This window comes from Genypterus blacodes, unplaced genomic scaffold (genome assembly GCF_046128005.1).
Source record: "Genypterus blacodes isolate CSIRO-AG114 ecotype Tasmania unplaced genomic scaffold, CSIRO-AGI_Gbla_v1 ptg000027l_1, whole genome shotgun sequence".
In the NCBI taxonomy this organism is placed as follows: domain Eukaryota; kingdom Metazoa; phylum Chordata; class Actinopteri; order Ophidiiformes; family Ophidiidae; genus Genypterus; species Genypterus blacodes.
In genome coordinates this window covers 2232090-2243959 of record NW_027466840.1, presented here as the reverse complement: position 1 = coordinate 2243959, position 11870 = coordinate 2232090, and the positions used below count along the sequence as shown (strand labels likewise).

General features: G+C 41.4%; 2 protein-coding genes across 2 annotated transcripts; both read right to left on the bottom strand.

The window, feature by feature from the left end:
- Positions 1–483: 483 nt before the first annotated feature.
- Positions 484–2380, bottom strand: ostc (oligosaccharyltransferase complex subunit). The gene is made up of 4 exons (XM_076143873.1): positions 2154–2380; positions 1714–1807; positions 1136–1333; positions 484–1007 (listed from the first exon to the last, which is right to left on the bottom strand). Exons 1-4 carry the CDS (start codon positions 2290–2292, stop codon positions 989–991), a joined length of 450 nt encoding a protein of 149 aa, XP_075999988.1. The 5' UTR covers positions 2293–2380; the 3' UTR covers positions 484–988.
- A 1409-nt stretch (positions 2381–3789) lies between these two features.
- rpl34 (ribosomal protein L34) lies at positions 3790–6088 on the bottom strand. The gene is made up of 5 exons (XM_076143882.1): positions 6023–6088; positions 5523–5594; positions 5340–5439; positions 4007–4110; positions 3790–3914 (listed from the first exon to the last, which is right to left on the bottom strand). Exons 2-5 carry the CDS (start codon positions 5585–5587, stop codon positions 3830–3832), a joined length of 354 nt encoding a protein of 117 aa, XP_075999997.1. The 5' UTR covers positions 5588–5594; positions 6023–6088; the 3' UTR covers positions 3790–3829.
- Positions 6089–11870: the final 5782 nt, after the last annotated feature.

Here is an 11870-nt window from a genome sequence, read left to right as displayed (position 1 = left end):
GAATATGTTTTTATAAAGATGTGTTGAAGTAAAAATTTGTTGAAAATGTTGAACTTGTATGTTGTTATTTGAATTACACTTCATTTATGATTTAGAGTGGAGAGAATTTAAGAATCTTTGTCATCTCAAAACTGGATTTAGTTAAAAAAAATCAATTTAGTTTTCATTTCTTGCATTAAAACCATTTCACACAATTCTATATGTGCTTCTACCTTGAGATACACACATCCTGACATGCAGATCGAATGTGTGTACAGGAATCCAAACGCTCTCCTCACTCCTGATTCCATGTTTGGGATATGCAAAATAAGAATGTGTCACTTTAGACTGTTATAGCTGCATATCGCCACTTGGTGTCGCCATTGCACCATGATGTAAAGCTACGCGCTCAGAGATGCTGCATGTTCCAGTGTTGTCATTGGTGACCGATACATGGATGGTGGAAGATGAGGTGTTAAACAACATACGACTACTGCAAGGACCTCTGGAAAGAAAATTTATTTCCCAACCATGTACAAAAAAATGCATCTGTGAAAGTTTCAAGGCCTGTTTGAAGATTTCCTTACAAAAAACATACAGTATTCAGAATCAACCCTCAGCAATACAGAGAGCAAATCAGTGGCTTCATCCCTACAGTCTTTAGTGACCTCCTCTCCTTTTCTCCTCTTCATCTTACAGTATAGCTCCTTCTAGGTAAGTATAAACACTGAAATGTCCGGAATATTGCAGTTTGAACCGGCTGACGCTGTTGTTTTCTAAAACTGAGCAACTGTAGAGATGAAGTCACTGAACACTGTTGAGACAAAGCCGGTGAAGCTTTGACGTTCGGGTCCTTAAGGTCAGTGCTTTGATTATGAAGTACGACTTCATTGGAAACTTGAGTTTAACTGCATGTTGGCGGCCCCCCGTGATTTAGTCCCTCGTTTGGTCGTCCCCCCGTCCATCCAAATCAATGGATGGTCAGTTGAAGTGTGTGCCTTCTTTGTCTTTAGCCCATGAGGTATCCTCTGGAAAAAGGAAAGTCAGATTTGTCAAAACTGTGTGACGAACAATGAAAGAAGAAGTATAGCATGTTTCATTTGTAGCTGTGTTGTTTTGATAGAGCCGGCTAAAGCTTAGGACTGGACAGACTTACGGCAGCTTCATGCGCATGAACACTCGGGCCATGAAGAAGCTGAGGAGCACACTGACGAAGCCGATGAAGAGCAACAGGAAGCGGTTGAGTTTGGGAATGTTTGGCGCGTTGGAGCGGTCCAGGATTATGAAGCCCAGGCCTCCCATCGTGAAGAGGAAACTGGAGGCCAGTCCTTCCATGATGTACTGGCCATTTACCCTAGGAAAGACAAGATGTACAGTTAACAGCGATTACAGAAAGCGTTCAGGCCCCTACACTTCACCAAAACAAAGCATAGTGGCGATGGCGTTGACTGGGTGGCATAAAGGGATCAACTGCTGCAGCCTCAAGTCATTTGCATGCAGCACTACAGGCTTGGTACACTTGGGATTCTGGAATCTTCTCCATTTCTTCTGTGCAAACCTCTCTCTCTCTCTGTCAGGTTGAATAGGAAGCTTTACTCTTTGTCTGAACTCTGGCTGGGTCACTCGAGACACAGGTAGTTGAAGAATCTCTATGTGTGTTTAGTCAATAGACAATACAGCGTGTTGATGTATGTATGACGATGATGTAATCCCATCCTGTTAAGGCAGTCTTACCTGTACGCCAAAAAGGCAACCGGCCGCTGGTGTCCATGTTCATCAGTCATTGAACCCACACTTGGTGGTTCCACAATAACGTCATAGATGATTCCTAAAAGAATAGAGGTAAATGGTTAAGACCACTAGTAGTAATGCAACTGGTGGACATAAGACATTCACAAGGTTGTAGAACGAAGGATTGGTTCTTTTACTAGAAAGTAGTGGACAAATCTAGATGCTAGATTCTGTAATTACACTTTAATTGTAGCTTTTGCTCAACTCGCTTCCTTATTTCATTTCATTTCATTTCATCATGCGCACAGTAACGTAAGTGAACACAACCCGAGCCTATCTGATATTAGCGTATCCATAACAACACAACGGTGAGCTAAGACACGAAATCATATGTGGCACAAATCTAGCAAGTAGCCATTAGCACAGCTTTAGCATTCCATTACCTCCGGTGATGAGAAAGTAGGAGACGATAACCACCGCGTACACCGTCATGGCGGACGGCATGTGCAGCCAGGACGGCTTCTTCAGTTTGACGTTTGGGCATTCGAGCAAAGCAAACGGTAAACTATAGATAGTCTCCATTCTTGATGAGAAGAAGTCGAACAAGGCTACTTTGAACGGAGGAGGGGGGAGGCGTCTGCGCAGCGGCTACGTTGACGTGTCCCGGATGTTGAAGGCGACTTTCCCTATTCACTTCCTTGTTGTTAATATTGTCAACTACGTCACAGCTTCTCCTTCCAACTACTGTGATTGAAACGCGTGCGTCTTGTTTCTTTGCCGTTTGTTTGTGTAGAGTTGCAAAGAGCGCCATTCCTCCATTCGCCTCAAACCTTTCCCTAAACAACAGGGGATTAGCAGAGGGCGCTTTAAATTTAATTTACAGAAAATTTGCGGTTTAATTTTGTATTAGAATTATTAAATTATAGTGGTGGGAGACGTATGGAACCTATCGACCCCTCTTCCCACGTGAATGATGTTACATAATAACTATAGTAACTGCTATATTAAATGTAATATTACTATACTACTGCATTTAGAGAGCAGTTTGTCCGGAGTTGCAAACTACATTGATCCTGATATCTCCCCTAAAATGTGTTCAGGGGTCCCGCATGTGCATATGGTGCTTTTCGCTCCCATTGTATTATACATAAATACTCGATTGGCAGATTTTCTTTGGTATTGGAAAAAAGTTGACACGAATATAACCACCCCGACAACCCCACATAATGACGTCATGAATGAAACGCAAAACCATTCAAATTCCAAAAACCCTTTGCATCAAGGCAAAGAGGCTCAGCGCCTGCAAGAAGCCGCGATGGAGCGAACGAGTCTCCAGGAAAGTCTGGGAAGAATCTTCAATAATCCCAACAAGCCTCTGGATTTGTCTCTCTAACATGGTACTGTTAAAGGGGGGGGCAGGGTTGTTGAATCTACAATTTAGGTTAGTTAGTACCAGTTAGGTTGATTGGATGCATCACTTACAATGCACCAACTACAACTCAGTGCAGCCACTCGCTGTCCAGATAGAACATGGCACTTACTCCTGAGTAGATCCTTGCTGGTTTTGTATCTATATCTCATTTGCATGTCTGCCAAGTGTATAGATAGCATGAACAAGTGCCTGAATTTTGAAAGCAATCTTTAGTAGCCAAGTCAGTTGAGTAGCAGTTATGTGGTTATGTGCCCACAGGACCCTGAGATGAGAACTGGACCCTTCGGTTTGAGGTCACCCTGGGTATTCAGTTGCTTAAATCTCCCATCTCTTTGCTGTGTGACAAATGCTCTGTTGAACATGTATGCTATTTTATGTACACTGATAGCAATGAAAGTGATGCTTCAGTAAACAGCATTGTGGAGCATAACTTGTTTTAGTAGCAAATTTGTTTTACAGTGTCCCATTTAAGTTGACTAAAACATTGTCAAATACTGAAAGCAAAATCTTAAAGGTATGAGATGTTAAGGTGGAAGCAGCCATGTATTGATGCATCAGGCAGTAACTTAAATGTGAAGATAGTACCTGCATGCTCTTTGAAACACAACCATACAAACTTTAAGTCAATATAAAGCACAACAGCAGGGTGGGATTTTCCTTTTACTTTATTGTAGCAGTACAAACATTTTACTTAGATTTCTGGCTCTGTGCCTGTGCCTTCAGCACCTTGACGACAATCTTCTGCTCCTCAATCAGGAAAGCACGCTTGATCCTACGAAGGGAAAAAAATTAAAAAAATACATTTACAGAGGGGAAACCATTTTGTAAAATTCAACCTTTCAGATTTAGGGAGACGCTTCTTACCTGTCGCGCACACACTTGGCGCACATGGAGCCTCCGTAGGCCCTGCTGACGTGCTTTTTGGTCTTGGAGAGCCTCATCAGAACCTGAGGTCTAACAGCCCGGATCTATAAGACAAACAGACAAAAGAATGAGAACAGAACCGTGGCGTAATCTGGTGTATCTCTGCTGCACTTTAATGTGCCATTTGGCTTTCACTCAAAACATGTTTGCTCCATATGTGAATGTTCAATCAGTTCAGAAAAAGCAGAGCACTGGGGACACAAGAGTGGTTGCTTATCCATAGACTGATCACATGTAGAATATTTTGCAATTAGTACAGCAGTTCTACAATTTGTCAATTTATAAGTCAAGTTCAGTAGCGTTGATATTGTGCCATTGGTAATAAATACACTTGATGATTTATTGGGATGCAGTTCAGAGGTGCTTTGGGCTTCATAATGGCTAACAGATGATGTGGCAACATATAGATGAACTTAGAGCTGAACCGCTAATAACCAAGCAGCTTGATATGTCTGCAACAAGAAAATGAGCTTCCTATAAATCACTTGAGGTCAACAGGAGCACACCAACACTCACATGGCTCATTGACTTGTGTTATCGAAGTGGACATGTAGTATAATTTCTGTGAATGCTTTGATTTATAAATGGGCCCTGCTTATATCATGCTACCTATGCCTCAACCATTCAATACCAACTTGTTAACAATATAATGACTGCCACTATGTTCCAGCTGAGAAACCCCCTGAAATATTAAGCTTTAAATCCAGGAGCTTCAAAATAATGCTTTTTGTCTTTAAGTATTTAAATTGCAAATTGTCTACACGGGGAACCATCTCAGAATCAGAGACAAGCAAATTCAATTTACCAGGATGGTACAAATCTATATAACTATACATCTGAGGAGCAGATTGAATCGAAACAAACCATTACCCCTGTTGTCATAACTGAACATTGTGCTACTTCCTACACATGTTGGTGTACTTATTATAATTAACAACCTGGCATGCAGCCATTTCCAGTATTCTGGGGAAAATCGGTCTACAATTGACAGCATCACAACAAGGTATCCAATTTGGTAATATTACTTTGATCCCACACAAAAACGAACCTGGTACGACCACATGCAACCAAAACGGTGCTCATGGTATCTAAGGTCCAAACATTAAAAAGTCGAGGGTTCGTGGAGAATGATGTGTATTTGATCTCACAAGTCACTTATATGACCAAACCAATTTTCCAACCAGCTGACAAAAACTACCACAATCAATTAAGGCAACTCAAGGACTACTCACAACTTCCAAGCAAAAAATAGCACATATATGTGATGACTTACTCCGCGCAGCCTTCCTGGGCAGATGCCACATGCTGACTTGGGGGCTTTGCCGACCTTCTTGGTGTACAGGTACACAATGCGGTTACCGGGAGTCCTCGACCTACAGACCAGCATGGGGGAAACGGGTTACAAACAAGCAGAATCCCTCTATCAAACACATGTTGGCCCGGGAAGCCTACTTACAGTCTGGTTTTGTTGGAGGCGGTGTTGTAGGACAACCTACGACGGTAAGTCAGGCGCTGCACCATTTTGAAGCTGGAAAAAAAAAAACACAACTACTTAATACATCGTTGATGTGACGCTAATGCTGCTAGCTAAGCTAATTACGTTGTGGACCAACCTAGAAGCCAGTCAACAACAAACATGCATTTTCAGGTAATTCTGGTACTCAAGAGAAGCGTTAATACATCATTACCAGTACATAAACAAGACGTTTCAGCTATATTAGTTGGGGTGAGTTTACCGCTTCGGTTAGTGGAGACAAGCGAGCTTTTTCAGACCCCAAACCGGCAAAGAAATGTTAGCGGGAAACCACTAAATCGCTCAATTTTCACGTTTAAGAACAAAGTGGGTTGCTATCTGTCTTATCCAGTGTGGAAATACTTCGCGCCAGCTTTCATAACGATGGATTACACCAGATTCGTAAAACTTTAGATTTCAGAGCAAAGATGAGGCCGCCATACCTGCTATCACCGTAACCGGAAGAGGAAGGACTCAGGCTCGACCGGAAGGTTAAACCTCCTCGACGCCAACTCTTGCACCACTGCCCCCTGATGGTGTGGAAGTTATATTGTCGCTGTGTGCATGTAATTTAGCGTTTCTGAGAACAACACGGCCTTGAAAGTATAACTTTCAAGGTATAAGTATATTATAAGTATATTTCAAGTATAACATTGTACAATAAATATATTCATACACATTTGTTTTATATCTATCGTCTGCCTTTTCTTTCGCGTAACATTTTAGTATTCATTATGCAATATTCGTTTCTATCGCCCTCATAACTTTTTCTAACTTGCTTTTGTGTCTGTATGGGATTTATTGAATGCAAATTAGTCACAGCTATTGCCCCCACAATTTAATTTATTTTGTAAAACATGGAGAAAGTACAGCATTGTCCATTAGATGGCAGCAGAGTGATACCATTCAAGAGTAGATGTTATACTCAAACTTTATTTTAATGTTTGTCTTTAGGATTCGGTTCGAGGAAATATATTAAATACGAAAGTAAGATAGTAATCAAAGCTACTTCCTCAGTACTTTCTTGTTGTTTTGTCATTCCAATTTATGTTGAAATTTCCAAATGCAATGAATTATTATTGGAAATGATCATCATCATCTTAGTGGCATCGAACAAATACCAAACGTAACAAAATCTTAATCTAATCTAATTTTAACCTTGTTGTAAATTCAATTCATTTTAGTTTGCCTGCACAGCTCGTACCCGGTCAGAGTAGACTAGTGCCTGGGTCGAAGTGGGTCCAAAGGGGTCGCAATGGGTTCGGCGCAATCTACCTACACAACCTTTATTCACCCAATGTGGAGAAAGGCTGTTTTTTTTAATGTTGTGTTTGCTTGGTAAAACCACCATAAAATGACCCAGAATCCCCACATGTGTCTTCACCCTTGAATCACAATAAATCATATATTGTTTTGAGGAGCAATAATTTCATTTAGATCTATATAGAGACTATAAACATGTCCCCAACGACAAGTGCGATCGGGAAGCTCTCTATTTTCCAAATAATTTTTCGAACTGTAGTAATCTGGAATTTCGCATAGCTCTTTTTAGATTGTGAAACAGCGCCTCCCGCATCAAAACTGTCACAGTTAAGGCGGAGAGCGGTATTGCAGCGTTCCTCAAATTTTCAACAAACTGCTCCAACAAGGGGCAGTGTCCCCTCACTGCAAGAAGGTGTCGGTTCCGAATCCAATTCAACTTGGACCAACTCTGGCAGCTCTGTGTGGGATTTGCATGTGTGTCGATAGAAAATGGATGGATGATTACAAACTGCGACATCTTTTGGAATTTTCCTGATTTTACTTCCACTTTGATTTCCACTTTTGGTTGATACTAGATGCATTTACTCTGCACCACAATACATAAATATTGTACAAAAAATAATTACAGTGATATCAGTGAATAAGAATTTACAGCAATTTGTTCATAACCTGTCAAAACAAACATCTGTTATATCAAAGACTGAGTTCTTTCAACTGCAGGGATTGAGTCAGTCCTTTTTCAAAATAGTTCAAATCTGGCATTGGATCACTGACAGATCTGAAAAATATCCCGATACTGCAACTCTGGGTGTTTGAGACCAACAATAATATCTTCTGTGTAAAAGGCACACATTTAATGCTTTAAGTGTATTGGTTTTGTTGGAAAATTCCCTCAAATTGATTGACTGAGATTAGTATCTCAAACAAGGTGGATGATTTGCTTATCCCTCGTTTTCCTTTTATTGGACATTTGTGATGAGCATAATTTGTTCAAGTTAAGTGACCTCTACAGGTTGAAAGCCATGATCACATGATCTTTGAAGGGATTGATTTGATTAATTCCAGATGTGACACGACCTGGGATTAACCCCTGCTTCCCCGTCTGGCCAAAGACCATAGACTACTTATAGGAAGTGTGCCAAGAAGAATTACTCTGACTCCAAAAGATACACACGCACACACGCTACCATCTGTATAGTTTTAATCAAAATGTATTATTGACCATGACAACAACTGGGTGGAATCCTTTTTTTTTTTTAAATCTCAATCCAACTAACTAACTATCATGTAAGACATTCTGATTTCACATTTAAAATCCAGTGTATGATTGTAACAAACGTGCATAAGCAGCAAAAAGACCATTTGACTTTACTCCACATATTTGAGGGAACCTGGTCCCACACTCTCAGTCAGTCCCGACTGGTCAAAGATGAACCATATCACCTTAAGTGCACTTAATTACACAATCCCTGACCCCCTCTCCACAGCTCCTTCTTGGACCTTCTGTGTAATCTGCTGAGATTTAAACCTGCTGCTCCTGTTTAATAAATCCACTGCGATTAAAATAGGATTACAGCTCTACATTTTGCCTCCATAATGACATCAAAGCATGATACCTTTTTCAACTTTTTCCCACTTGTTATGTTAGGTTAGGATTTGCCATGTCTCACTTTTTCACTAATTTCCATTTGTTATTAGCAAATGAGATGTTATTAGAGAGTTGATTTTCCAGCTATTTCCCCTTGAACATTTATCTCTTTGGCACAGCATTTCAGACCATCTGTGGGGGCTGGTGACATAAGGATTAACCTTATAATGCGGCATATATTCTGTATCAATGCGGCCTGCCCTCACATCATATTTCTCAATGTCAGATATCAAAGAGAATATGTTGGAATGTCAGATAGTTGTTTGTTTGACCCTCGAAATCTTCCAAAGAAAGACCCTTTTATGAAAAACAACATTCTACCCTTTCAACATGCTTTGATTGCTTTGCCTACTTTTTGTGGCCAGATCTCAGCGATGCACAGACATGAAATATTAAACAGCATATTCAACAAGCAAAGGTCACAGGGACACACTGTACATGTCGCCTAATGCTTTTAGCATGAACCTGTGTTTGTGAAATGAGTGATGGGGTGAGCAGATCAATAAGACTCTTTTGTCCTGCATGTCCTTCCTTCACATTGTCCCACAGTGGCTGAATGCTGCGTGGTTGTAAAAGGCAAAGATTGATTGGATTACTCTGACTAAGCTCATGACCTCAGCAGAGAAATCTATTTAAGATTAAGTTTTTTGTTACATTACATAATGTACCTTAAATGCATATACCACAGACTCTAATGTATGATGCTTACTGAGGCGCTCTGTCTCTCACCTAATGGACAGTGGGGTAGGCTCCAATCCTCTGCGACCGTGCACATAAGCAGCTATAAAAAATGGATGGGTGAATGTAAAAGGTACTTGGAGGCAGTAGACAATCAAATTTGTAATTATTCCAAGTTGAGCAACTTGAACTTATCCAGACTAAAATACACAAAGGCCATTAAAGTGGAGGCTGCTCATTGAATGCCAATGTGCACACCATCTTGTTTGTGCTATATAAGAGTCTAAGGGCCTTGTTATGATTCCAGCAACGTTAGATGAAACGACAAAAGAACAGGGCAGCCAATAGAGCTGAAGCACTTTCTTCGATACTTGCGATGCGTCCTACTGTCTGTACACATTCGGCATCATCTGGTATATTTTCTGCCCTTCTGGCACATTCTCTCTCCAGCAAATTTAAGAAACCAGCACATTGATGTATTGGCTAATTATTGTCGGGGTAGGCATCACAAGTAGAAAAGCACAACTTTGTGTCTTGGTACAAAGACCACCATAGAAGCCGGAATCACTGCATCTGAAGTGCCATAAGACTGTGTTTTGATGTGAAAGGTCTTCGTTTGAAGTATGCAAAGCCTGTAAATTGATTCCTCAGAAAATTATGATTTTGTGTGACAGAATCTGACTGTTGTAAAACGGGATTAGAAAAATGAAATAGGCCTTCAAGTAAGACGTAAAGCAAATGTGGTGATTGGGTGCCAGTTATGCCCCAGCAGTTTGACTTGTGACTGATATGATTTACAGTATCATAATTATTTAGTGGATTTATGTGGATCCCTATTGAAGGCTGGGTTTTCACTCTCACAGTATGTGCTTGTATCTAATCAGCTCCAGCACTTAGTAATCAGACTTGCACAAGGATTATCACTTTGGTAATCTCTTTAGAGGTAGAGCTCCGATGAATATTCCCATCCAGCCCCATTGTCAGCCTAAATGGTCTCTTCTACTTTGTCTTTGGGGAACCTTGGTGTTTGTATTAAACCACCATGTGAATCGTTTTGATGGACATATTGGCAGTTTTCTGCCTAAACATCCTGTCTGGTGTCAATGCCTCATCTCGTTTTGCTGAGTGTGTTTTAACAAAGGTGCAGGTGGTCTGAACAAGCCTCTTTGTGTAGACTTGATGGAGGGTATTGTGGGGGAGTTCATATGAGGCTTTCAACATGTAATCCGCACCAAGTCTCTAAGAAAAAAGCTTATGTTGGTACGCTCCAGTGTTTTCCATATCTACAGCACCAAAAAGTCAGTCGGTGAATCATTCGTTATTCTTCTCAGGAAAAACACTTTGTTGGCTTGCTCATCATGGCCCTATCTACCCCCCTCTGTCGTCTGCCCCACTGCTGACAAATCCATACAACTATGTGGGACACAAAGGCTTGGATTTAGCTGCTGGACCAAAACGAGGGTGTGTCAGGCAGGGGTAGGGGCTAGGGGCCCACAATTTCTGTTGTTTCTTTTGTATCAGTGCAGATTTCAGGTGAATTGAAACAACTGCCTCCACCCACGTGAGCCGTGACCAGTCATCAACTTTTATACTGGAAATGCGGCCAAATCAGGAGTGGCCTGCATGGAGGCTATTGTTGGAAAAAGAGCTGACAAGCTGGTTGGGATTTCCGCCAAAAATAGTGACAAATGTAATTGAAAAGGTCGGGGGTCGCATCAGTCAGTGCAAACAAATCAGCAACTTTGACAGCCCCTTTGTACGGCCCATTCATTCTTTCCATTGGCAGATGGTACAGTGACACAAACACCACCACACAGTACAGGTTAACATCCTCAACAATTAAATCCATATCATAGATCATTCGTCTGTCTGCCAGTCAAATCCTCATCCTCGTCCTCATCAGCTTGCCAGACAGCTGACCGATTTACTTGCGTGGAACGATTAGCAAGGAAGCCCTCTGGCACCGACAGTATGAAAACCAATGCAATATGGATCTGGCATGGCAATCACACTCAGTCACTGCTATGAGTAGGTGGCGCTCTGCTTTAGGGTCAAATTGTATTTGGGTCCTGCTACATGGAGCCTGTGGTCCATATTTTAAAAAATACTAGAGAGCCATCATGAAATGTTAGTGTTGATGTAGCACAAAAAACATAGCACGTGTCACTAGGATAGATAAAGTAGCGCAAGTTAACACTGGCGGCCTTTGTGTTTCCTATTAGGTAACAGGATGCAGTTGCATTGGGGGGAAGAGGAGAGGGACAATCAATGAGGTCAGTGAATCATGATTTATTATACAGCGCTGGGCCATTAGTGTCAAACATTCTTTGTCACGCTGTGTAGCTATTGCACGTCTGCGTCTGTACAACAAGGCTCATTTGGCCTGTTAACTAATGCAGAGACGTGGATCCTTTATTTGACATGAGCGCCAACATGTCAACCGCGGGATCAATGGCTGATGATGGTGAACACACACACTTTCCTAATACAAGTATAATAGCCCAGCCTTCACTTAAGAGGTGTGAGGGTGTAAAGTGTACCAGCTCATCTCTGCACAGCAATTCTTAGGAGTAATGATGCATCCTGGGTTGTATCTGTGAGAAATGGGTTCGCCCACTGGTGCATAACCTTGAAATGACCTTTGAGGTGTCGGCTGCACACACACACACAAGCAGAGCGGAGCAGCACAGCCCCCTGTTCTG